Below are 27,413 nucleotides of genomic sequence, written 5' to 3' on the forward strand. Positions count from 1 at the left end.
ATCCTTCTTTGGCCCTGCTCTGTTCAACATATTAAAAGCATCACACTAGAGCACCATTCCTTGACAGTAGGAAGATTCATTTTTCTATTCCCCAGAATCTAAATAATACACTGCATATAGTGGATACTTTAAAGTCAGCAGCACTGAATTCAGCAAAGGCAGAGATGGTAGATCATTGTGCTCTAGAGGAAAGAGTACAAATTTGGAGTGAGAAGATTTGGTCTTACCACTCTGCCACTTGGAATCTGTAGGATGTCTGAAAAACAATTTAATCTGGGCTTCATTTTCCTCATATCTGAACTGAGGGGATCTTTGGGGTTGCTTTCAACACTAAATCTGTGCTCTAGTATATGCTTAAAGGATACAAAGGATACAAAGCTAAGGGGATGACTGATAGATTTGATGAAAGAACTGAAATTTCAAAAGATCATTTGATCATAGATCTAGAGCTAGCAAGGGTCATAGATGTCACCTTAGTTCAATCCCATCATTTTATATATGAAGAACCTAAGATCCATTTTAAATGACCAAGTAATAAGTGGCACAGGCAGGATTTGAATTCAGGTCCAAGTTCAACACTGAGACTGCAACAGCCTTGAAATGGTGGACTGAAGAGAAGATAAAATTTAATAGAGATAAATATAAGTCTTGTATTTGGTTAAGTTTTAACAAGTTCAAGAAGAAGATGATAGTGTAAATAAATAAACAAATAAATAAAATTCATTAGTTCCTATGTGAGAGATGCAGGGTTTCTAGTACAATGAAAACTCAGTAAGGGAGAGTAATATGATTTGCAAAAAGGTTAATAGGATCTTAGACTATGTGAGTCCAAACTCCAAATCTGGAGTAATAAAGGTGACAGTCCAGTTGTACTCTGTTAACCAGGTTACATATATTCAAAGGAAAGTTACAAGGAACGGATCTGAAAAAAATGTAGTAGATGGTACTGGCTGAAGGAGCTAGAGATACTGAAATCTGGGGAAATGTAGCAACTCTTTAAGTATACAAAGAATTTTCATGTGGAAAAAGGATTGTTAATTTAGTCTACTGGTCCTATAGTGAAAAATTATGAACATTGGGTAGAAATTAGAGGTAGTCTGTACATTGAATTTTTTTTTCTAACAATATGAGCTGTCCAAAAGTGGAATGGCTTCCTCAGGGTGTTCACTGTCACTGGAAATCAAAATGAGGATGATTCTAATCAACTTCTAGTTGAGTTTTTTTTTTTTAAAAGGAATCTAGTGGGGTGGCTAGGTGGCGTAGTGGATAAAGCACCGGCTTGGAGTCAGGAGTACCTGGGTTCAAATCCGGTCTCAGACACTTAATAATTACCTAGCTGTGTGGCCTTGGGCAAGCCACTTAACCCCATTTGCCTTGCCAAAAACCTAAAAAAAAAAGGAATCTGTAACTACATTGGTATAGGGAATTCTCAGTAAATTTCCTCTATCAGTATAGAATGTACCTGCTACCTGATCCACAACTTAAGAGAAATTAAGTGACACTTGCCCAGTCAATATTTATCAGATGCAGGGGTGGCTAGGTGGTGCAGTGGATAAGGCACCAGCCCTGGAGTCAGGAGTACCTGGGTTCAAGTCTGATCTCACACACTTAATAATTACCTAGCTGTGTGACCTTGGGCAAGCCACTTAACCCCATTTGCCTTGCAAAAACCTTAAAAAAATATATGTATCAGATGCAGGACCTGAATCTTCATCTTTCTGACCCAAAGATTGGTATTGTTTGCCCTAAATGGGATTTAATATTGCAATTTTATGCAGCATCTTTCTCTTGAGATCACAGCATTACACAATCACAGTATTTTATAGGACCTCTGTCAACCCATAACACACAATTTCCCTATTTACAACATCTGTCAAACAGGGAAAGTGAAGATTATATTTTCAGAGATGGAGAACTGAGGCAAGGATATGTTGACCAGCATCAAAATCAGATCTTAAGACTTAGACTCTCTTAAAAGTCTTCTACAAATCCTTATGTAGAAAGGAACCAAATCTATTGGCAGATTGGGGGTGGCATGAGAGAATTTACCAACTGTATCCAAAAGACTAGATTTAAGCATTTAAGCATACACTGATTTGCCTTAACCATATATTCCACTCCTTCCCACCCCACTAGCCCTACCAACTCAGGGACAACCCTAGACCAGTGGTCCATTTACCCCATGGAATCACCTATCCACAGCCCATCCTCAGGCTATAGGGCAAGAGGAAGGGTATTATTTCCCTTGAGGTCAATTGATGTGATTCAGGATGAATCCCCACTGAAGAAAAGAAACTCCCTCCTTCCCATTGTTCCCAGGGCCCAGGGGCAGCCAGCTGACCCCAAAACCCATACTCTTTTTTTTAGGTTTTTGCAAGGCAATGGGGTTAAGTGACTTGCCCAAGGCCACACGGCTAAGTAATTATTAAGTGTCTGAGGGTGGATTTGAACTCAGGTCCTCCTGACTCCGGGGCCGGTGCTCTATCCACCGCGCCCCCCTAAGCGGCCCACCCCGGACTTTTACAATACGCCTGGTGAGGGAGATGGGCCCAGCACCACGAGGCCCTTTTGAACAGGCGGGGAAACTGAATCAGCCGCAGAGGGGAATCCGGAGGCATCCTCCCTCACCGCCAGCTGTGCCAAGACTCACACTCAGACCTTCGCACCCCGAGTCTGGCCAATCTGTGTTGGCGGGGGATGAAAGAGAGGAGGGGATGGGGGTCTCCTCACCCTTAGGTCGGATCCCTTCGATTCCAGGGTCGGCCTTACCCACCGCCCCTAGAAGATGACTTTCCTGAGGGCTGGCACAGAATAACGCCAGCTCGGCCATCTCTCTTTTACCGAGAGCCCTGCCCAGAGAAGGCGGTCGAGAATTTTCTAGAACGAAGCGGTGACGTCCTGAGGGTCCGGGAACCTGCTGCGGGTGGCCTCCATCGTCCCTCGAGCTTCGCGCCTTCTAGGTTTCCCGCTCCGCCAGTCGGTGCGCAGGCATGCGCAGAGTTGTGTGGGGCGGGCGGGGCGGGGCGGGGAGGGAAGGCCGCGGAGAAGCTCTTGGGGCAGCCCCCTCCCCCCGACCCCGTCCCATTCATAACGCTCTCACCTTTTCCCCTCGCCCCTCCCACCTCCCACCCTCTGACTCGCTCATTGGACTCGACCCTTGCCCGCCCCGCCCCTCGCCCTTCCCCCCCGGTCCTCGCCCTTCGAAGGTCCATAGAGTCTTTGCCCCCGCGGAGGCCGGACCCGGGCTTTCCCGCCGCCTCCCGGCCTCGCCCGTAGCCTCCACCTGCTCCCGGCGCCGACGCCTCCGGCGCCCGCTCCCAGGCCCGCCCCGCCCGCTCGCTCGCCTCCGAGGCGCGGGGATGCGCTCCCTGCGGGCCCTCCGGGGGGCTCTGCTGGGGTCGGGCGGCCGCTCCCCCGGGAGCGGGGCGTGGGGCGCCCTCGGCGGCGGCGGCGTCCGCCACCGCCTGAACGGAGCCGCCGCGGCGGCGCAAGGCAGGGAGGCGCCCGACGGCCACCAGCCGCACCAGCCGCACCAGCCGCACCAGCCGCAGCATCCCAAGGAACAGTAAGGAGGGCGGGGGGCGGGAGGGGGACTCGCCGCGGCAGCGCCCCGGCTCCGGCGCCTTCGCTCCCTCCTCCTCGGGCAAGCTCGCGGCGCTCTCCCCAGCTCCCCCACCCGCCGCGATGCCCTTCCCTTGGGAGCTGGGGGTCTGGGTGCGCCCCACCCGGGCTATCCTGCGGAGCCCCCCGGGACGGGGATTGAGTCACATCGATCCTCCGGACTGCGCCTTGGCCAGGTGCGTACGTGGGCCGCGCCCCGCCCCGGGGGGCCACCCCCTCTGCATCCCACTTCAGGCCCCCCGACCCCCGCTCGGGGTCTTCAGGCCCAGCTGGAAGCCCTCCTTGCACCCATAGGTGTATTGTCTGTGATGCTGGGGAAGGGGCGTTTCCACGTGGACCCCTCGAATTGAGTGTGTGCCTGTGGAGGGGCGGGTGGGGGCAGCTATGGCTGCATAATATTTCCATCATTTCTAGATCTATTTATATCTCTATCTCTATAGAGATAGGGATTTAGATAGATCTAATGTATATCTATCTCTATCTAGATAGATATAGATGTATATACTATTATAGATAGATAGAATGTATATATATAGATAGAATGTATCTATCTATATAGATATAATGTAATCTATAGATAGATGTAATATAAAGATGTATATACTATTATAGATAGATAGAATGTATATATATAGATAGATAGAATGTATCTATATAGATATAATGTAATCTATAGATAGATGTAATATAAAGATGTATATACTATTATAGATACAATGTATATCTATCTATATAGATAAATATAATGTATATCCATATAGATAGATATAATGTATATCTGTATATAGATATAGATAGATAGATAGATAGATAGATATGGAGATATATATATATATATATATATATATATATATATATATATATATATATGTCTGTGCCCTCACCAATAACTGGCCTGGGTGAGCCGAAGGGTTGATGACTTGTTAATGCTGCAGTATCTCAAACCTGTGTGTGTGTGTTTGTGTGTGTGTGTGTGTGTGTGTGTGTGTGTGTGTGTGTGTGTGTGTGTGTGTGTTTACACAGCAGCACCTGTGTGGGTCATAAATGGAGGTCCCAACATTTACAGATGAGGGTCGATTTTTTTTTGTCAGTATTCAAAAAGGGGAACTTTTTTGTACCCACCTCACAGCCTTGTGAGGATGGAATGAAATCATATTTGAAAAGCCTGGCACTGATTCTCTTCCTGCCCTCCTCCCCCTTTGCAATTATCTGAGAATTAGATTCCCCTGCCTCCGGGTCAGCCAGCAAGCCAGACTAGGATCTTGTTTGCTTAGGTGTGGGTACATACATGTTGACCTTTCTCCATTGCCCCCAACTGTTCCCATTCTTTGGAAGTCTGTGTGAGTCTGCACCTTTCTTCCCTGCTGTGGAGATTTTGCTAGTGCTTAACCTCTGGGTCCTAGTCTAGTTTCTCTCCTCCTGCTTCCTGCCTCAGTTTGGGATGCCAGACTAAGGAGGTGGGATGGGAAAAGTCATGATTCTCAAAGGCTTCCACATACACATTCATGTGCCTATATGCACACAGGCACAGGCACACGTATGTAGATAGAGATATAAATACATATCTCTATATAATCAGCCCTCTCTTTTGTCTGATTTTTTGGCAGAAATAGATATTTTGGCAGAAATAGATATAAATGCCATCTAAAACCTGCATTATAGAGAAATAACATTAAAAAAAATTCCTCACTCCTGAAGTTTATTTCATAAAAAACAAAGGATAAAGACAACCTTCCTGGGGTGGCTAGGTGGCGCAGTGAACAGAGCACAGGCCTTGAAGTCAGGAGTACCTGGGTTCAAATCCAACCTCAGACGCTTAATAATTACCTAGCCGTGTGGCCTTGGACAAGCCACTTAACCCCATTGCCCTGAAAAATCTAAAAAACCAAAAAAATAAAAATAAAAAAAGACAACCTTCCTGAAATTTTAATCTATGTGGCCCCCCAGTTTTTAAACTGACACCACAAATGCCATGTATCACAGATTAAGAAATCTACTGCAGGGGGTGGCTTGGCAGTGCAGAGTCAGGAGTACCTGAGTTCAAATGTGGCCTCAGACACTTAATAAATACCTAGCTGTGTGGCCTTGGGCAAGCCACTTAACCCCATTGCCTTTAAAAAAAAACACTTAAAAAAAGCCTAAAAAAAAAAGAAATCTACTTCACTACTTCCCAATATACACAAAAGTGTCCTTAATGTATTGAATGGGTTTGTTGTTAAATTGCATCCAACTCTTTGTAACCCCATATGGGGTTTTCTTGGCAAGGATACTGGGAGTGGTTTGCCATTTCTTTTTCCATTGAATTAAGGCAAACAAAAGTTAAGAGACTTAACCTTAGTATTTGAAATAATATTTGAAAAGCCTGGCACTGGTTTCCTTCCTGCCTTCCCCTCCCCCTCCCAGTTCTCTGAAAATTAGATTCCCCTGCCCTAGAGGCACACAGTCAGTGATTGGTCTGACACTGGATTTGAATCCAGATCTTCCTGATTCCAAACCCGGAACTCTATCCACTGAGCTACCTAGTTGTCCTCCCTGAATGGCAACAAAAGATGAAAATAACACAGTTTTATTGTCCCTTTCCCCCCAAACAGATAAAAGTATTTAAATTTTAAAGAATGAGCCCTCTCAGGTTATTCTCTTTCCCTCTCAATATAAAAAAACTGGAAGATAAGTAAACTAGTCATCTGAGTTAGCTTTCCAACAACCTTTGGGAAAAGAAGCCAGTGATATACCAAATTCAGCTCTCTTTTACACACACACACACACACACACACACACAAAGTGCTGCGGGAATGGAGAAGGAAGGTAGCTCCTATTTATTCCCTAGCAGCACAAGAATTAATCATCTTTCAATATTGTCCTGGGACTTGTGCTTTCTGAGTGAAGAATGTTACTCCAGACAAGGGAGGAGTGACACTGAAATAGAGACTCCCAGATGGAGACATACAAAAAAGAGAAAAAAACCTCCCCTCTGGACCCCAAAGGTGTACCAACTTTGTGCCTTTCTTCTCCCCAGGCATAAATACCACTCTCTTTTCCTCTTGAAGTACCCTTCTGAATTGAAGTCAATTTTCTTCTCCATTCCACTGTCCACTCCTGTACTTTCCCTTCCTTCATTGAAGACTACTCACTTCCTTCTAACCTGGTTTGGCCATTAGAAATAGGGAATCTTTCCTCTTTCCCCTTTCTTTTTAGCTAGTGCTTGTCCTTTGTTCCTTTCCAGAAGGGTATTGATTCCAATTGACTGTTGGACTTGAAAAGCATCTGATAAACTTAAACCCTTGAGAGTTATCTCAAGTTATTCCCTCTCCCGGGGATATTAGGGATATAGACTCTTTAATAAAAGATATTTGAAGACTGAAAAATCTTCAGAAGTCAAAAAACAAACCCACAAACTTCCTTCTTTTTTTTTTACTTTGTTTTGGGGTTTTTTTGCGAGGCAATGGGGATTAAGTGACTTGCCCAAGGTCACATAGCTAGGTAATTATCAAGTGTCTGAGATTGGATTTGAACTCAGGTCCTCCTGACTCTAGGGCCGGTGTCCTATCCACCTAGCTGCCCCAAACCCATAAGCTTCTAATTGTAGGCACTATGACAGAGTAGGAGACATATTTTTGGGGGGAGGGGGAACCTTCCTGCATATCTGAGATGTAGCCATTTACATTTCTACTCATAAGACAGTCCTTAACCCCTGCTCCTAGAAGTGTCAGGAGAGAAGTCTAGAGAATGTGTCTAAGACCTCTGATCTCTCCCCTTATCCACATCCCCAAACAGTGATTCATCAGAGAGTGGCATGCTGTCCCGCCTGGGTGACCTGCTCTTCTACACCATTGCTGAAGGACAAGAAAGGATCGCCATCCATAAGTTTACTGCTGTGAGCTATTCTCCAGCTTCCCCTATTCAGCTCCCCAAGTTTTTGAAGGAGTAGAAGGGAAAAAAAGGGCAGAATGTATGCAAAACTGCTGTTGGTAACCTATAATACATGAGGTTAAGTAACTAGTAGTATAAAAGCTTCTAGGTTACCATCTTACCCCTGTTTCAGGCATGCCTATTGACCTTCCTGGTCAATTAGGATAGTTTCTAAGAAACTATCCTTTGATCTTAAGCCTTTGAACTCTGAACCAGTGAACAGAACCAATACAGAAGTTACTATTTGTCTTTATGAGAGAGACCAATAATGGAGCTACTGCAGTACTTTTTCATAGAACTATAGAACCATAACAGGTTAGTGGAACGTGTTTCAGAAGTACTTTGTCCAAAGCATGTATCAGTCACCAGTACAGCAACCCCAGAAGGTCATAGGGATTCTGTCAAGCCTCTTATTTGAATTATTCCAATTTTAGGAAAGTCACTGAGTATCTATTCCATTCTTCCTTAGCTTGAGGTGAAATCTACCTCCCTCCTAACTCCTCGCCATTGGTCCCAGTTCCATTATTAAAGACTGAGATCAGGAAAAAACACTACCATGTTTCACTACACATAGTTAAATGTGGTCTGGCAAAGATATTGGGTTAGGAAGGGATAGAGAAAGAACTCATTCCAGAACTCATGGAACCATCTCTTTCCCATGAAGGCACTGAGAGCTACCGGGCTGCAGACATCAGATCCCCGACTCCGGGACTGTATGAGCCAGATGCGACGAATGGTTCGAGAATCCAGCAGTGGGGGTCTCTTAGACCGTGATCTCTTTAGGAAGTAAGAGCCCGGGTACAAGAGCACTTCTTTCACTTCTATCTAAAAATCACAAATTCATAGGATATTAAAACTGAAAGGGATTTTAGAGTTTACTTCATCCAGTCTATTTTTATAGAAGAGGAAACTGTGACCCAGAGACTGTGATTCACCCAAGGTAGTTAGCCACAAACTCTAGCACAGTTCTCATCTTACCATTTCCTCCCTCTAACCTAAAGGGATCTGGGTGGGTGTAATATTTTAACTTCATCCCTCCAATTCAACTGTGATTGTGTGGTACAGATGTGTGAGCAGCAACATTGTGCTCCTGACCCAGGCATTCCGAAAGAAGTTTGTTATTCCTGACTTTGAGGAGTTCACAGACCATGTGGATCGTATCTTTGAGGAGTCCAAAGAACGCACAGGAGGCAAGGTGAGGAACAGACAGTAGAGGAGAAAGGACTATACTCTGGGGTAGAATATACATTCTGCTTTAAGGTCTTCTGTGGCTAAAGGAATAGGATTATGAATGGGTCCCAATGATAAGGAACCAAATGGCAGCCCTATCCCAGTTCAGTAAAGTTTCTGAGGTTTCCAGGAGGAAAGGAAGGAAGAAGACCAACGATCATAAGGATTGGGCAACTTGATAGAAATATATATCTAAAGGAAACTGTTGCAAGTTAATGTATATACATCTATATCTAAAGGAAGCAAGTTTCAAGTTTCAGATTTCCTTCTTTGTTCCTTCTAAGTAGTTCCTTGACATGCTTAAGGACCACAAAAGGAAGGAATCATCCAAAATACATAATAATGAACTTTGGGCTGGGGGTGAGGACATGTAGAAAGCCACAATTTGTAAAAATTGTATTTGAAAAGCTGAAAGATTTAAAACCTTGAAGTCTTCAACTAGAGATTGGAGACCACTTATTGAGAATGTTGTTGAAGGTTAGATGACCTCTGAGATACCTTCCCGCTCTGCAATTATGTGAAATTTTCACTTGTTATTAATTGTCCTGGCACCCTTTACTTTATCTTATCTTCTCTCTTCTCCTGGTCCTCCCTCCCTTCTTTTCTTTCTTTCTTCACTCTCTCCCCAAACCACCCCTTGCCCAGGTGGCAGCCTACATTCCCCAGCTAGCCAAGTCAGATCCTGATCTCTGGGGTGTCTCCCTCTGCACAGTGGATGGACAAAGGTAAGGATGCTGGAGAAGGGAGAAGAGTCGGCAGAAAGGGAATAGTGGCAGGGCTGAGGCCACCTTTTTCATAGCTTTTCTCTATCTCTAGGCACTCAGTAGGACAAACTAAGATGCCCTTCTGTCTCCAGTCCTGTGTGAAGCCCCTCACTTATGCCATATCTGTCAGCAACCTGGGCACTGACTATGTGCATAAATATGTGGGCAAAGAGCCCAGTGGTCTACGTTACAACAAGCTTTCCCTCAATGAGGAAGGTGAGAGCTGCCACACCTCAGACCAAAGCATTGGCTGCTCCTTCCCTTCTAGTACTTCTTGCTTTTCTCTCTCTCTTCTTTTAGCTCAGTATTTTCCACCTTCTCAGGAAAATGGTCTGTGAATTTTGGACTGACCAACAGAATGAGAGTACTGAGGGCAGTTGAGGGTGGGAAACAATCATGTCCCAGAGCTCCCTCTGATAAAGCTTTGGGTGAAATTGTGTCTCCCCAGGAATCCCTCATAATCCAATGGTAAATGCTGGTGCCATTGTTGTGAGTTCCCTGATAAAGGTAAGGATCGTGACCTCAGCCCCAAAATAATGGCAGGCTTATTCAACCTCTGTATTCCCTATTTTCCATGGAGGCAAAGTGTAACACCTCTCTGCCTTAGCTAGCTCTTCAAATAAGTTTACATCAAATTCTTGATTCCCCGGGAAGACATGGAGCCAGTATAAGGAGCCTGGTCTTAGCATCACTTTGAAAAAGTCCCAGTACAATGCCTTGGCAAAAGACCTTGGTCTTTAGAGAAGAGAAAAGGCTCTAGCTACCTCCCTGATCCTAGAGGCTAAGTGCCAGGACCAGGGGGAGGACAATACCTTTGTGTGCTGATTGGTCACCTCAGAGTGAGGGAGTAGACACAAGAGAGGGTGAATGGCCTGAATGGAAACAGCTATTACAGTCACCTGGAACTGCTGAGTTGACCTTGGGCAGGGGTATCAGACTGGCCCACCAGCTGTAGGCCTCCCAGGCCTTGAGCAATAATCCTGAGGGCAGCGACACCCTGGGAGCCAATCGCAGCCCCTGTTGAAGAAGGTGGTACCAGGCTGCCCTCCCCACACTGCTGAGATGAGGGAGCCTGTGTCTTTGATCGTCTAAGCAGCACATTGGTGTGGGGAAGCAGGAGATGAGTCTGGTCCCCTCATTATTGCTCAATGTTGGCTGCTCTGAGTCATCTGTATCCAGATGTTACTCCCTACCTTCATTTCTATCATGTCTCTATTAGTCCTTTTCCCTCTTCCAGATCCCTCCATATCTATTCTGGGTTCATCATTCCATCCTTTCCCTTGTGCTGATTTATGTTTCTTTTTGCAGATGGACTGCAATAAAGCAGAGAAGTTTGATTTTGTAAGTTCCCTTGCTGCCACATGAAATATTCCCAGTAGCCTATGTATCAGTCCAAATTATGACTCTCATTCCCTGAAATGTGGAAAGCTACAAGCCCTTGCCTTGAATTGGGGAGCCCTTTGAGTTTCTGAGCTCTGTAGCCAAATTGGGATGAATTTTGAGTGATTCAGAAGACCTTGTCAACTTGGTCTTTGTCAGGGTAGAGATTTTTCTTACTTAGGTGGACTACTATTCCTGCCCCCTCTTATTCTCTTCTAGGTGTTGCAGTATCTGACCAAAATGGCAGGAAATGAATATATGGGTTTCAGCAATGCTACGTAAGATTCCATGAGAGAATTTTGGGGGGAAAGGGGAAATCTAAGGGTATTTTGGGGCATCTCCCATTCTTATAACTTAACAATCAATGTTTCATTTCACTGATATTTCATTGAGGTATAGCTTTTTTTTAAGGAGATAATGGATTGAGGTTGATAATGATTAGGACATTATCTAGGTTCCATCCCTGTTTTAGGTGTTTCCTAATCTAGTCCTCCTGGAATAGATTGTTGGAAGATTTTCTGTAGTGATCCTACCCTGTTCAGTCAAAAGTTTAGTAAGATATCTATGATATGATTTTCCCCAAACTAAAGAAAAAATTTCACCTACTCTAAGCTTTAGGCTTAGTAACTTTAGTTTTTGCTGCAGGTTCCAATCAGAAAAGGAAACTGGGGATCGGAATTATGCCATTGGCTATTATCTCAAGGAAAAAAAGGTAATAGAGGGTTCTGGGGGAAAATAGAAATTTCTGTTGAAACTAGAGGGGTAGGACACTTTAATTGGTGTTAAGGAATTTGGATGAAAAGCTATGATTTCTGCTGACTGAATGGTGCCGACTTAAAGTAGTAATGTGTTTCTCTATTCCTCCCCTGCAGTGTTTTCCTAAGGGAGTTGACATGATGGCTGCATTGGACCTCTACTTTCAGGTAAATAAAACGTTTTTGTGCCAAGGAAACCAGAGAAAAAAATACTCTCAGTGCTGAAGGGAATGTCTTTTAGGGAAGGCTTCTCCCATCCATCATAGTCCTCTATCCCTGCTCCCCATCCAAACTGAAGGTAGTGGTTGGGGTCACAAAATCCTCTACTGTACCCCTTATTTCCCTAGCTGTGCTCAGTGGAGGTGACATGTGAATCTGGCAGTGTCATGGCAGCCACACTCGCCAATGGTGGAATCTGTCCTATCACGGGTGAAAGTGTGCTGAGTGCTGAGGCTGTTCGCAACACCCTCAGCCTCATGCATTCCTGTGGCATGTATGACTTCTCTGGACAGTTTGCCTTTCACGTAAGTCTATTCGGGCTACCAACACTTTCTGTACAAAGATATTCAGGCTGCTCTTTCTTCTTTTCTTCCAGTCAGGAGGCTAAGACAAGAGCCTTTGGGGGTGGAGGGTAGGGGAAGAAGGACTTAAATATGGAAGGAAATTATAATTGTTTGGCCAAATTAGTGGCAATTTAGGGGAGATGTACATGTAAGAAAAATCATAGAATAATTATGAAAATATTCCAAAAAGAAAATATTTACAGGAGCCTGAGCAGCATCCTTGGCTCACAACTCAAGTGGGAAAACTCAAGAGATGGGCATGTGGCCTCTCCCACAGTGCTTATGTGGCTAAGTTCTGTATTTAGCCCCATAACTCAGCACATATTCAGCCCCATCTTTGATCCCCCCCAGGTGGGTCTCCCAGCCAAGTCTGCAGTGTCAGGAGCCATTCTGCTTGTGGTACCCAATGTCATGGGATTGATGTGCCTGTCACCTCCATTGGACAAGGTGGGGAACAGCCACAGAGGCATCAGCTTCTGCCAGGTAAGTTGCCCCTTTAGGACCCTTCTCCACTTACTAGCCTTTCTTCATCCAAATCAAATATTTTTTGTGTACCTGCTATTTGTCCCTTTGACTATAACTGCAGAAGCTGGTATCTCTCTTCAATTTCCACAACTATGACAATTTGCGGCACTGTGCAAAGAAGCTAGATCCTCGACGTGAAGGAGGAGAAGTAAGGGTAAGGAAAAATCATGGTTAGTTATAGAAATATCATGACTGCTTATCTAAGTTGGCCTAATTGCCAGGGCTGTGCATATGACACCATTGTCCTTAGGTAACTGATCTTTTCCCCCCAGAACAAGACTGTGGTGAACCTGCTTTTTGCTGCCTACAGTGGAGATGTATCAGCTCTTCGAAGGTACTATCATCCTAATGGCTAGAAATAAGAACTCAGGCTCAAAGATGACAAGTGACAACTTCTTTTGGTATTATGAGATGAAATAAGAACACTGAAACCCAGGGAGATAGTGACTTTACTGTGTCACACAGAGTAAGGCAACTGGGGATAGGCTTCTAGGGCTTCTAGACTAGTTCTAGAGAAGTGTGCTGTTATGTAGAAATGGGAGGCTAAGAGCAGGGCCATGGGGAATGACGATGCACCCAGCAAAGCTAAGGTCTGGTATTTCTGGGGATCATTCTTTTTTTTTTTTAAATATTTTGTTTATTTGTTTTTCCAACTACATACAATGGTAGTTTTTAACCCATCTTTTTTTTTTTTGGCAAGGTTTTGAGTTTTACATTTTTCTCCCTCCCTTCTCTTCTCTCCTCCCTCCCCCCAACAGAAACCAATCCAATACAGGCTTTATAGCCATGTTAAACAATAGGTCCATATTGATCATGTTGTTAGGGAAGAATCAAATCCAAACTGAAGAAAGAAAACATTTAGAGAGAGAAAAAAAGGACATAATACATAAGATAACTTTTTAAAAATTGGAGATCATAAACTTTGGTCTTCATTTTAACTCGATAGCTCCTTCTCTGGATATGGATGGTATTTTCCATCACAAGTCTTTTAAAATTAACTTTATTGTGCTGCTGAAATGAACAAGTCCATCAGAGCTGACCATCGCCCTATATTGCTGTTAGTGTGTACAGCATTCTTCAGGTTCTGCTTATCTCCCTCAGCATCAGTTCATGCAAGTCTTTCCAGGCTTCTCTGAAATCCCATCCTTCCTGATTTCTTTCAGAACAATCATGTTCTATCATATACATATATCACAATTTGTTCAGTCATTCCTCAATTGATGGGCATCCCCTCAAATTCCAATTCCTTGCCCCACAAAAAGAGCTGCCATGAATATTTTTGTACATTTTAGGATTTTTACCCTTTTTCATGATTTCTTCAGGATACAGGTCCAGTAGTGGCATTGCTGGATCAAAGGGTGTGCGGTTTTATTGTCCTTTGTGTATAATTCTAAATTGCTCTCCGGAAAGGTTGGATCACATCACAACTCCACCAATAATGCATTAGTGTCCCGGTTTTCCCACATCTCCTCCAACTTTGATCATTTTTCTTTCTAGTCATATTGGCTAATCTGAGAGGTGTGGGGTAGTACTGCAGAGATGCTTTAATTTACATTTCTCTAATTGACAATTATTTAGAGCAATTTTTCATATAACTATAGATAGCTTTGATTTCTTCATCTTGAGAATTGTCTTCCCATGTATGGCCTTTGAACACTTATCAATTGAGGTTTTTTAAAATAAATTTGACTTAGTTCTCTATTTTAAAAAATGAGTCCTTTGTCAGAAACACTAGTGGTAAAAATTGTTTCCCAATTTACTATATTCCTTTTAATCTTAGTTGCAATGGTTTTTTGCAAAAACTTTTTAATTTGATGTGAGCAAAATTATCCAATTTGTCTTTCATAATGTCCTCTATCTCTTCTTTGGTCTTAAACTGCTCCCCTTTCCTAGTTCTGACTGGTAAACTATTCCTTGTTCTCCTAATTGGCTTATGATAGCATCTTTTACTGTCTAAATCCTGCATCCATTTCGATCTTATCTTGGAATAGGGTATGAGATGTTGGTTTCTGCCTAGTTTCTGCCTACTAGCTTCTGGTTTTCTTTTGGGTATCATTCTGACCCCACCCCAGGCAGCTAGGTGACACAGTGGATAGAGCACAAATCTTGGAGTCAGGAGGATGCAGTTCAAATCATGTCACAGACATTTGCCACTTACTCCCTGTGTGACCTTGGGCAAGTCACTTAACCGTGCTTGCCTCTCATCTGCGGCCATTTCCAGTCATCCTGATTCATATCTGGCCCCTGGATCCAGATGGCTCTGGAGGAGAAAGTAAAGCTGGTAACTTAGCATTCCACCCCCACCCCCCAATCTAATTCATGTGCTTGTCTTGGCATCACTTCCCTGATGTCGTGGTCTTCAAGAATGAAGGACAAGTTTCAATTTAGCTCCTAATCTTATGTGGGCACAAAATCACCAAAGTCCTGGAACTTAGAGCACTTCAGTATGACAGAAGCCCTCTTCCTTGTCTTCCTTCACATTTCTCTGAGGAGCAGCCCTGTTTCAGAAAGAATACCAACAGCTCTCATACTATTGCTCTTAGGTTTGCCTTATCCGCCATGGACATGGAACAGAAGGACTATGATTCCCGCACAGCACTCCATGTTGCTGCCGCAGAAGGTATCTTAAGGATTAGCAAGGCTCCAGGCCATAAAAGCCCACTTTTTTTTTTGTTTTTCCAACTACATTCAGTGGTAGTTTTTAACCAATCTAAGGACAATGGTGTCATATGCACAGCCCTGAGATACCCAAAAGGGGTATCTCACTACTTGTATCCCAATTATTTGCCATCACCTCACCTTCCTTTGCCTCTGACCTCTGCAAGGTTAGCAAACACAAAGAATGAGCCAGCCTCCACTAGAGTACATGTATACATTCAAATGGAGAATTGCCCTGAGCACCACAGGGGATAGACAAATTAGAGGCCCCTCAATGCAATTTGTAGCCAGAATTATTTCCTGCTGGTTAAGGGACACAAAGCTCCATTAAGGGTCAAGAGAGGATAATAGGGTCAGTTGTCAAGAGGCTTCCAAACTTTGAGACCTTCTTTCCTTCCCCCTTTGTACCTCTAGGACACCTGGAGGTCGTCAAGTTCCTGGTGGAAGCTTGCAAAGTAAATCCTTTTGTGAAGGATAGGTGAGTAGGAGGAACTAATAGCCTAGTAGCCTTTGTCCCTTTTTATCACTACCCAATCCCCTATTTTTCTGATTATTGCATTCTCCTTCACAGGTGGGGCAATATTCCCCTGGATGATGCTGTGCAGTTCAACCATCTGGAGGTGGTCAAACTACTTCAGGATTACCAGGACTCCTACACTTTGTCTGAGACTCAGGCTGAGGCAGCAGCTGAAGCCCTGTCTAAGGAAAACCTGGAGAGCATGGTGTAAGGGGGACTACCCTGTCCCTTAAACAAGAATCAACAGGAAAAAAGTGTACCTTTACTGAAGGAAGAGGGGGAAGTCAGCTTGATGTCTTAGGCCAGAGCCTCTTAGAGGAGTTATCATACTATCCCCAGGCCCTCCACCCCCACCCCCCATCATGAGCCAGATTCTTCATAGACACACACCCCTTTATTACCTTTTCAGTAAAAGCCCAAGGAGGAGTCCTAGTGGCCACTGCCAATTTTTGAATTAGGTTTTGGCCAGAAAGCTTGGGTTCCTGCATGGTGCAAGTAAGTACTTCAATTAGCATCGCAGAGGGCTTTATCTAGGTTTCCTCTTAGATGTAGCCAGTTCTCCTTAAAGTGATCCCTTATGCAGACCACATTCTCCTATCTCCCCTCTTCCCTTGGAGATCTTTGTGGCCTGCACCTCCCCACCCCATCTCCAGCCAGAGTGATTTCAGTGTCTACAGTGAAGGACCTCTGGCACACTCCCCTGTTTGATGGGGGGAGCCTGAGCCACAGGACTGATAAGAGCCCAATTTGCATAATTTGAGAACTGTCCATATAGTTTCTTCTCCATGATTCCCTGGTTGAAGAAACATATTAAAGAGAGGAAGATTGCACTGATAAAGAACCCTGGGTCGCTACACCTCTTATAAATAGACACAGAGGAGAAATGGGGAAAGCTGAGGCTGACATACTATACCCCCTTCAGCCAAGAAATAATGTTGCTAATGGTTCTTTTATAGACAGAGAGAGTATTTTGTGATCAAATAAAATTTTAATTACACAAATCAATATTTTTGTTAAGTCCAGCCATCTCCCTTTCTCCTTTGATGAGTAGGAGGGGCCAGATGGTGTACAGAACATATGTTTATACAGTAATAGCCACTATCTTCAAACTTTGCTTTATATAGGTTCTCCTTTCTTCTAGGAAGAAAAAGCAAAGAGCGCACTTTTCTGATTGGGGGGGGGGGTGGAAGGGGATAATGTGGGTCAATGACCCAGAGAATGCTATTTGTCACGTTGAGTTTAAAACTGAAAATTTTCAAGTCTCTGCCAAACTTGAGTAAAGTGAGCCCCTTTTACAGAAATCCTTTTACAAAAGTCTCAAAGGGAATATGTATATAGTACCCCTGAGAATACCCTCTCATGTTACCAATGGCCTAGCTAATCCCTTAGGTTTCTCCATCGTCCTCCACAATTGTAACCGATTGATTGGGCAGAGGGATTTGCACAGGCAGAAAGACTCGTGGATGGGAAGAGTTGCAGCTATGTGGGGCTGATAGGTTATACCGGTCTGAGATTGTTGGGGTCAGGGTCATGTTCTCAGGCTACAGCACACTGAGTCAATAAAACACTCGTGAATGAGTTAAAGTCCAGATTCCATGTACTCTGCTTTGACAACTTTGCCACTCCTCTAGCCACAGACGTGAAGGGGCTCTTTCTGTAGAAAACTGGTAAAGTCCCAAAGTATAAAGCCAGCAGAATCCGCATGTGGGCAGGGTAGGAAAGGGTCATCTTGGTTTATAATAATGAAGTTAAAGCGGAGCTGCCGAGGGCCAACTGTCAGAATGTGTAAATCTAGGACTGATTCTAAGCCATCTGGGCCTTGTATTTGCCCTCCCTAGAGAGCGGACGCCTGGCACGTTGCACAGCTGCCCGATGCTCTTGGCTGGCCCACTGAGAGGGTCCACCCTGGGCTTCAGTGAGGGGCTGCGGCTAAGCCGGCTTCAGACTTCGGGCACGTCGAGCCCCGAGTGGGTCAGCAGCTCTCCATCCCAAAGGGCAAAGGCGGGCACCACCGGGCCCCGGAACTGGGTCCTCAGGGCGTACACCACGGCGGCCCGGCTCGGGTCCACCAGGCTCAGCCTCTGCGCCTCGTACTCCAGCAGCAGCCCCACCCTGTCGGGATGGGCGAAGCCCAGGACGGGGGCACTCCCGCCGGCCAGCACGGCGTGCCACTTGCCGTGGGCATAGGCGAACACCCAGGAATGGTGGTGGGCGCCGATGCAGGCCTCCCGGGGCATGTCCACGTCCGCCACGCCTATCCGGAAGTGCCGCGACCCCCGGACCGTCACCTCCCAGTAGTGGCGGCCGCCGACCACCGCGGTGTCGCCCAGCACCACGGCCCACTCCCGGAAGCGGTCCGCGTCGGGGGCCACTCGGGTGGGCTCCAGCCCCACCATGCCATACTTGACGCCGGTGCCGCCCTGGAAGAGCGCGAGGCTGGTGTGCGCCGTCCTTTCCTCCAGCTTGAAACTGAGAGCTCTGCGGGTGGCCCCCAGCCACTCCGGGGCCCGCCGGCGCAGCACGCGCGCTGTGGGCAGCGCCATCTTGCGCTCGGGACACACCCCTCACGCCGGGGCGCCGCTTCCCGGACACGTGACCCGGGCAGCCGCGGGCGCCGCGTGATGACGTGTGAGAGGAGGCGGAAGGGGCGGGACCGTCAGTGGCCCCACCCAATCGGCCACCGGTGCCGGAGTGGAATCCTGTGAGGCTCCGAGTGCCCCTATTGGGGGTCATTTGGGGGCGTTGACGCTTCCCTCTCCAGCTCGTTGTACAGATGAGGAAACTGAGGCAGGCGAGTTGCCCAGGTGTAAGTGTCTGAGGTCGGATTCGAACTCTAGAGGAGGAGTCTTCCTCAGGCCACTGGGCCTGGTGCCCCGAGCCATAGCTGGAGTGGAACCCGGGGTTGCAGAGCCATATAAAGCCCTCTGTTTGAGATTTAGAGCCCTTCGTATCCCGGTCCCTTATTCCTTTCTGGTTTTCTTACTTTGACTCTTCCTGCATATTCTATTTATTTTAAGTTTTACAATTTTTCCCCCATCTTCCTTCCCTTCCCCACCGCCAAAGAAGGCAGTCTGTTAGTCTTTACAATGTTTCCATGGTATACTTTGAGCTAAGTTGCATGTGATGAGAGAGAAATCATATCCTTAATTAAGGAAGAAAAATAAAGTATAAGAGATAGCAAAATTACATAATAAGATAATAGTGGGTTTTTTTCCTAAATTGAAGGTAATAGTTTTCAAACTCCACTATTCTTTCTCTGGATACAGATGGTATTCTCCATCGCAGATACCCCCAAATTGTCCCTGACTGTTGCACTGATGGAATGAGAAAGTCCATCAAGGTTGGTCATCATTTCCATCTTGCTGTTAGCGTGTACAATGTTTTTCTGGTTTTTGCTCAGCTCGCTCAGCATCAGTTCATGCAAATCCTTCCAAGCTTCCCTGAATTCCCAACCCTCCTAATTTCTAAGGAATTTAGATTTCTAATAAGTAATGGGAGTCATTGAAATTTTTGAGCTAGGGAGTAATTTTTACTCAATGAAAACTTTTACATTTTATTTTTTTTACAATTGCAATATTTGCTGTTCCTCTGTATAATGTTCTCTTGGTTCTACCCACTTCACTTTGCCTCAGTTCAGATTTTTCTGAAACTATCCTGCTCAGCACTTTTTTTGCAAGGCAATGGGATTAAGTGGCTTGCCCAAGGCCACACAGCTAGGTAATTATTAAGTGTCTGAGGTTGGATTTGAACTCAGGTCCTCCTGACTTTATGACTGGTGCTCTATCCACTGCGCCACCTAGCCTCCCCTCAGCATTTCTTATAACACAGTGCTCCACCACAATCACATACCACATTCCCTAATTGATGGACATTCCTTCAGTTTCCATTTCTTTGCAACACAAAAAGAACTGCTATAAATATTTTTGTGCATTGAGGTCCTTTTCATTTTTTAAAATCTCTTTGGAATACAGTGGTAATGTTGGGTTAAAGGATATGTGCAGTTTTATAGTCCTTTGAGAATAATTGCAAATTGCTTTCCAGAATGGATGGGTCAGTTCACATCAAAAAGTGCATTTGGGTCCCAATTTTTCCCACATTGGGAGTAATTTTTAAAAATATTTTATTTGTTTTTCCAACTACATGAAATGGTAGTTTTAATCAATCATTTCTATAAGATTTTGAGTTTTACGATTTTTCTCTCTCCCTACCCCGACAGAAAACAATCTGATATAAGCTCTATATAGCTATATTAAACATAGATCGATATTGAATATGTTGTGAGAGAAGAATCAGATCCAAACAGAAAAAAGAAAACATTAGAGAAAGAAAAAAGAGATAATACTTAGAACAACTTTTAAAAATTAAAGATAATAAGCTTTGGTCTTCATTCAAACTCCACATTTCCATCACAAGTCTTACAATTGTCTTTGATTATTGTGCTGCTGAAATAAGTCCATCATGTTTGATCATGACCCCAGGAGTAATTCTTAAGCAGGGCTGTAGGAGATCAATCTAGTAACAGTCTGTTACAAGAATTAGAGAAGACTAGAGCCACAAAATTAAGAAATATTTTAGTCACTCATTTCTCATAAGCTCTAACTCCCTATCTCCAGATGCCTGCTAGACACCACCACCTATGTGTCCCATAATAGACATCTCAAATTTAAAATGTTCATTAACATTCCCCCAAAATCCACTCCCTTTACCTAACTTGACTATTTCTGTTGAGGGCACCAGCAGTTAGCCAGTTTTGTTACCTAGAAGTCACCTGTGACTCTTCACTATCATCTCCTATCCCCAAAGTTGCCAAGTCTTATGAATCTTTATCCTCAATATTTCTAATTAATCTATTTCTTTCCCTTCACATCAAAACCATCCTAACTCAGGTCTTCATCATATCCCACCAAGACTATCTCTCAAATCCTTTCTCAAACTGATACTCCTAATGCATTTTTCATACCAGATCATTTACTTGATCAAGAAGCTTTAGTGTTTCTCTATTGCCTTAAGATCAAATACAGCCCTGGGTCAGAAGGACCTGAGTACAAACTCAGCCTCAGACACTTAATAATTATGTGAACAAAGTATGTCCATAATACTCAAAACTTCTCCAATTGCTGTTCCACATATGGATGTTGTTGTACTGGCTGATGGAGCACCTTTGTTTACTTGGTGTTAATTGTTAGACCAAAATTAGCACAAGCAGCAGAGAATTTATCCATATTTTGTGGCATCTCAGCTTCAGAGACTGCATTGACTGCACAATTATCTATAAACAGAAGATCATGCACCAGCACTCCCTCTATTTTGGTTTTGGTTTGTAGCCTTTTCAAGTTGAAGAATTTGCCCTCAGTGTGGTAGGCTGAAAACATCATGCTAAAAAGCATGGGAGTAAGAGCACATCACTGTTTCACTCCATTGGTGACTGGAACATCTTAAGAGCATTGTCTACTATCCAGAACCTGGGCATGCGTGCTGTCATGAAATTGACGTCCAATACTGATGAACTTCTGGCAACCAAATTTTGATATAATTTTCCATAATCCCTCTCAACTGATAGTATCAAAGACCTTGGTCAGATCTTGGTCAGATGTATACAGACCTCTGTTCTGTTCCTATCATTTTCAAGCAGCAAACACCATATTGACTGTTCCTCAACCTTTTCTGAACCACACTGGCTCTCAGGGAGATGACCATCTTCCAGATGAAGGATCAACCTATAGAGAAGGACTCTAGCAAGAATCTGATCAGCAGTGATTAAAAGAGAAATTCCCCATTGTCACAGGGCAATCTATTCCCTTTATCTTCATAGAGATGGATGATGGAAGCATCCTTGAATTCTTAGTGGATAATCTCATCATGTCAGAAAACCTGGGAAATTTCAGTCAGTTTTTGGATGAGCAATGAACCCCAATTTGTAGATCTCAGCTGGAATAGAATCAGCATCAGCTGATTTGCTACTCGAAAGGAGCCTACTGGCATTCAAAACCTGATATATTGACTTCATCTTGAGGTAAAAAACAGTCAATGACTTCTACATTGATTGATGATGGTCTGTTAACACTATGGGAATGTTTAGCCCATCCCTCTAGGATCATGTCCCTGTTGTTAATCAGTGTGGATCCATCAGCCCTGAGTAATTGAGAAGCATGTGTCTTTGGCCCATAGATAGCCTTCAGAACATCATAAAGGCATTTTGGTTTATTATTATCTGCATAAAATGAAATTTCTTCTGCCTTCTTCCTGAGTCATGAGTCCTGCATCTCTCTTAAGTTTTGCTTGTACTTTACTTTTAATGGAATTAAATACTGCTTTCTTAGAAATGGATGAAATTGGGGTGGCTAGGTGGCGCAGTGGATAGAGCACTGGCCCTGGAGTCAAGAGTACCTAAATTCAAATCCAGCCTCAGACACTTAATAATCACCTAACTGTGTGGCCTTGGGCAAGCCACTTAACCCCATTGCCTTGCAAAAAATCTAAAAAAAAAAAAAAGAAAGAAAGAAATGGATGAACTATCCTTCTGGTAAACCCTGTGGATTTCTCATTTTTCATTTAGCAGCTTCTGTATTTCCCCATCATTTTCATCAAACAATCTTGATGTTTGCGAGTGTTCTGACCCAGATGAGCAAATGCACTACTGTACACCAGATCTCTGAAAGCTGCCTACTCTTTTTCTGCTCCATTGTTGCCAACTGTGTGTTGGCTCAGTTTTCCCTCTGCAACAAACTGTTCCCATTCAGAGAGACATTCTAATCTTTTGACAGTAATTCTTCTAGTAGTTATTTTGCCTATCAAAGTTGATAATAAAACAAATGAGAAAAAGTACATATAGAAAGATATATATATACTAGACAATGCAGGGTAAAGAAGTTCTCCCATGGGGCAGCTAGGTGGCACAGTGGATAAAGCACCGGCCCTGGAGTCAGGAGTACCTGGGTTCAAATCCGGACTCAGACATTTAATAATTAATTACCTAGCTGTATGGCCTTGGGCAAGCCACTTAACCCCATTTGCCTTGCAAAATCCTAAAAAAAAAAAATTCTCCCATTTTGCTCTAAGTAACATGAGAGAGAATGTGTCACAAACTAGGGATTGGTTGTTGTCCTTTGTTCTAAAAGAGGATCAAAATGATAAGGTATAGTGTGTACATCTGTGACTGATAAGACCAAGATGACCTTGGAAGACTGTACCACAGGTCAGGCACATCTGGCCCATATGAATATCTGGAGTAAAGATGTCTCTAAATTTGCACATCTCATTTCTTTTGAGCTACTGCTTGCTTATAGAACAAAGTACTTTCTTTAAGGTGGGCATGCCATACTGAGCAGTGATTCTTTGCCAGTGTCTCTCATGTCTCACAATTCCACAATTCTTGGCATTCAAACAATAGGGCTATCCCATTGGTGTTTCTTTCTCCACTGTAGAATTTGAATGCTTGACAATTCAGCTCAAGAACAGACCTTAGTGTTTACTACCTTATCTTGCCAAGTGATCTTCAGAATCTTCTTAAGACAATTCAAATGGAAGCAATTCAATTTCTTGGCATGGCGCTGGTAGACTATCCAGGTTTCCCAGGCATACAGCAATGAGGTCAGAACAGCACCTCTGTAGGCTTTCAGTTTAGTAGGCAGTCTAATAAATCTTCTCCCCCATACTTTCCTTCAGAGCCTTCCACACACACTGAGCAAGCACTGGCAATGTGTGCATCAACCTCATCATCCATATATACATCTCTGAAAAGTATATTGCCTAAGGTTAAGTGAATTTATCCAGTCTTCAAAATTTCTCCAAAGAATCTACATAGAGATGGTTTGGTGCAGACTGGTAGAGAACCTCTTTTCTTGGTATTAATCAGGCCAAAATTACTACAAGTCACAGAGAACTGATCCATACTTTGTTGTATTAATTGCACAATCTGCAAACAAAAAGTCACACATACCAATTCTTCCTCCATTTTTGTCTTGGCTTGTAGCAGTTTCAAGTTTTTTCAAAAGTCTTCCCAGTGGGGTAGCTGACCTTGATATTGTTTGCATCCTCATTGAAGGCAATGTAGTCCCTTTAAAAGGTTGCTCAGACCCCCAAAGGGCTGTGAATACCACTGCTGCTTCATTGAGAAGACAATCCTATGACCTGGGCTGCCTGTGGGTTGTAACTACAGCTCCCAATGTATTCCTTCTCCCTGCATATCCACACTTGCTGCTTCCTCACTTGCTTCAGGTGTTTAAAGTAGGTAAAAATAGGAAAATGGGATGAACATGTCTTTTGACTTGTGCATAAATTAGATTTAAGGAGACAGAGCTGTTCAAAGTTATCAGCCTCTTTCTTTCAGAGTCACTGAAGTCTAGTGGCAAGACAAAAATCAAGAATGGTTATAGCTCAGGCTGCAATAGATTACCTTGACATCTTGGATGTCCAATCAAGCTCCAAGTGCTCTACTTGCTTCAGTTGCCTTCATGACTGTGAGAACAAATTGTTCTCATCTACCCATTCCATGAGAAAAAGTCTTCACATGCTACCCTACCTCACCAACAGTTTTAAGGTAGGTTGGTTAGCCTCAACTTGGTTTAACCTATCAGCCAAAATGGTTTGCTGCAATATGTACATAAGGACTCCTTCATGTGCTATAACTTCTTGGAGCCACAAGTAAGAGGTGAGTGAATCAAGTGGACACCAAAGGGGAAAAGCAATCGTGAAAAGGTTGGCAGTCCTAGAACAGAGGTGCTAGTCTTCCCTATGCCCTGCAATGAAGGGATGGGGATATGATGGAGACTGGCAGTTCCTCTCATGTTAGTTTCCTCACAGTCTTATTTTCCCTTTGGCAATCTGAAGTGTGGTTGGAAGCCTGGAGTGCCTAAAACCTAAAGAGACTCTAAGATACTGAAAAAGTTTGAAGATCCAAATACTCAAAACTACTTAAGAGTCTTGAAGAGACTCAAGAGCCTAGAAGAAATTTGAGACTTGAAGTGCATAACACTCTCCTGTCTTGCAATCTCAATACCTATACCCCTTTCCTTGCATAGATATAGGGCACTGATCTTTATGAATAAGAAGAAAATCTCACACCGATGGGTTTGGGGACTCCAGTTACATTAACTTACTATTTTTTTTTTTAGTTTTTGCAAGGCAATGGGGTTAAGTGGCTTACCCAAGGCCACACAGCTAGGTAATTATTATGTGTCTGAGGCCAGATTTGAACTCAGGTACTCCTGACTCCAGAGCTGGTGCTCTATCCACTGCGCCACCTAGCCACCCCGACATTAATTTAATTTCAAAGACAATCTAGCAGGTATACTCTGGACTATACTTATAAATTACCTCCAAATTAAAAACTAGTCAACTTATCAAATCAAACCTCTGTTTTTCTCATTTATAGACTTTCCCCCTAAATCTCAAACCCTCAAATCCATAGAATTAGACAATGCACTTAAAGCATATGAAACTTACTTGTAGCATCAAACAGAATAGAAAAATAAATTGGGGCAGATAGGTGGTGTAGTCAAGAGGACTTGAGTTCAAATTTGACTTCAAATAATAATTACCTAGCTGTGTGACCTTGGGCAATTCACTTAACCCCCTTGCCTTGCAAAAAAAAAAAGAAAAGAAAAATACAAATCAATATTAAAGGAATACATAGCAGGCTGCAACTAACTAAAGTTCAATTCTCCTTTCCTCTCTACCCCTTCTCTCAACCACTTTTAGGGATTTACATGAAAACAGAAAGATTGAAATTTAAACCTTGGATAAAAATTGGTCGACCACTGTACTATGGGAAGAAAGATGAAAGAAGTTGTGGATTGGACTATGATTATTCTCACCACCAAAGCTGCTAACTAAGTCTGATTTACTTTCCACCCCTTTACCTGGCCCTCATTCACTCCTTCACCGATTTACTCTCATTGCACATCTTCTATACTCTCTCCACAAAGACTCTTCAGTTCACTTCTTTCCTCCAATTTCAGTCATAGTAGTCGCTCCAATATGTTCTTCTGGGCCTGGCAGGAGAGGTATGGAAAGTGTAGAAACAGTTTCTTCTCTGTCCTTGCAGATGTGTGACCCCAAAAACCTGGGGCAGAAGTTAGCTTCAAGTTCACCAGAACTGAAAACCTAGGGCTCTCCTGGGCATCTATATTATTTTCCCCAAAGCCACTCTGCCCTATGATCCTCTACCATTTTTGTGGAAACATTTTGGGAAAGTGTGAGTGGGGGGCAGCTAGGTAGCTTAGTGGATAGAGCACTGGTCCTGGAGTCATGAGGACCTGAGTTCAAATCCAGTCTCAGATACTTAATAATTGCCTAGCTGTGTGATCTTGGACAAGTCACTTAACCCCATTGCCTCAAATTAAAAAAAAAAAGAGTGTGGGTGGAAGATAGTCCTAACTGGTGTTGCACAAACATTATTTCATTACCTCTGGTTCACTTCCTGCCATTCTAAGCTGTTTCAATTAAGAAATAAAAAATGGTGAAGAACTAAACTTGAAAAATTAGATGGAGTCAATAGGTGATAAAGGAAAGTACTGGGAGGAAAGGAAAGGAGATAAAAAAGAAGCTAAGAAATTTCACATAAGAGTCAAGGAAAAGCTTTTTCAATGGAGTGGAAAAGGGGAAGGCAAGGGAGAATGAGTGAGCCTTCATTCTCATCAGAAATAGCTCAGAGAGGAAATAATATACACCCTTAATAGGGTGAGGAAATCTATCTTACCCTAGAGAAAAATAAGAAGAAAGGGATGGGATAAGAAGAAATGGGGGGAAGGGGGGAATAGGTGATAGAAGAGAAGGAAGATCTAGGGAGAGGTGCTCAGATACAACACACTTTTGGACAGGGCCAGGATGAAACGAGAGAGAGAGAATAGAATAAATGAGACTGGAGAAGAACAGAGTGGAGGTATACCTAGCAATAGCAACTGTGGGAAAAATATTGAAGCAACTTCTCTGGTGGACTTATGATAAAGAAAGCAACTTACCCCAGAGACAGGGCCATTAGAATCTGAACACAGAGTGAAGTACATTTTTTTCCTCTCTCTATCTTTGAGGTTTCTCATCTTCTTGGGGGGGGGGGGGTTATGTTTACTCTTATACTCCTATAACATTCAATTTCTTTTTTTTTTTAACAAGGCAAATGAGGTTAAGTGGCTTGCCCAAGGCCACACAGCTAGGTAAATTATTAAGTGTCTGAGGCCGAATTTGAACTCAGGTGCTCCTGACTCCAGGGCCGGTGCTCCATCCACTGCACTACCTAGCTGCCCCCAACATTCACTTTCAATCAATGTATAGCATGGAAACAATGTGAAGACTATCAGACAGTCTTCTGTGGGGGAGGGGGGGAGGGGAAAATTGCAAAATTCAAAACCTTACAAAAAATGATAGGTAGATATTGTTAATGTACATAATTGGAAAACAAATAAAATATTAAAAAATGTTAAGAAATATGGGGTGGCTAGATGGTGCAGTGGATAAAGCACCGGCCTTGGAGTTAGGAGCACCTGGGTTCAAA

At 43.6% G+C, this 27,413-nt stretch overlaps 2 protein-coding genes across 3 annotated transcripts; one reads left to right on the forward strand and one right to left on the reverse strand.

The window, feature by feature from the left end:
• Positions 1 to 3,359: 3,359 nt before the first annotated feature.
• GLS2 (glutaminase 2) lies at positions 3,360 to 16,299 on the forward strand. 2 transcript variants are annotated; one of them, XM_074226366.1, is made up of 18 exons: positions 3,360 to 3,565; positions 7,396 to 7,495; positions 8,195 to 8,316; positions 8,596 to 8,725; positions 9,406 to 9,485; positions 9,577 to 9,740; positions 9,973 to 10,031; positions 10,833 to 10,865; positions 11,124 to 11,182; positions 11,550 to 11,616; positions 11,777 to 11,827; positions 12,007 to 12,183; positions 12,574 to 12,705; positions 12,809 to 12,901; positions 13,020 to 13,081; positions 15,291 to 15,367; positions 15,820 to 15,883; positions 15,977 to 16,299. In XM_074226366.1, the coding sequence occupies exons 1-18, from the start codon at positions 3,360 to 3,362 to the stop codon at positions 16,131 to 16,133; spliced, it is 1,833 nt and encodes a 610-aa protein (XP_074082467.1). In that variant the 3' UTR covers positions 16,134 to 16,299. The 2 variants fall into 2 exon arrangements, with proteins under 2 accessions (XP_074082467.1, XP_074082468.1); XM_074226367.1 differs by lacking the exon at positions 3,360 to 3,565 and adding an exon at positions 3,685 to 3,797.
• A 423-nt stretch (positions 16,300 to 16,722) lies between these two features.
• Positions 16,723 to 18,496, reverse strand: SPRYD4 (SPRY domain containing 4). The gene has a single exon (XM_074226368.1). It carries the CDS (start codon positions 18,463 to 18,465, stop codon positions 17,863 to 17,865), a length of 603 nt encoding a protein of 200 aa, XP_074082469.1. The 5' UTR covers positions 18,466 to 18,496; the 3' UTR covers positions 16,723 to 17,862.
• Positions 18,497 to 27,413: the final 8,917 nt, after the last annotated feature.

This window comes from Macrotis lagotis, chromosome 2 (genome assembly GCF_037893015.1).
Source record: "Macrotis lagotis isolate mMagLag1 chromosome 2, bilby.v1.9.chrom.fasta, whole genome shotgun sequence".
Taxonomy (NCBI): domain Eukaryota; kingdom Metazoa; phylum Chordata; class Mammalia; order Peramelemorphia; family Peramelidae; genus Macrotis; species Macrotis lagotis.

Bases quoted from the DNA above. Each gene is read 5' to 3' on its own strand.
- SPRYD4 (XM_074226368.1), bottom strand. From the start codon at position 18,465: ATGGCGCTGCCCACAGCGCGCGTGCTGCGCCGGCGGGCCCCGGAGTGG.
- GLS2 (XM_074226366.1), top strand. From the start codon at position 3,360: ATGCGCTCCCTGCGGGCCCTCCGGGGGGCTCTGCTGGGGTCGGGCGGC. The intron at 8,317-8,595 runs GTAAGAGCCCGG...TGTGTGGTACAG, and splicing joins GACCGTGATCTCTTTAGGAA to ATGTGTGAGCAGCAACATTG. The intron at 12,184-12,573 runs GTAAGTCTATTC...GATCCCCCCCAG, and splicing joins CTGGACAGTTTGCCTTTCAC to GTGGGTCTCCCAGCCAAGTC.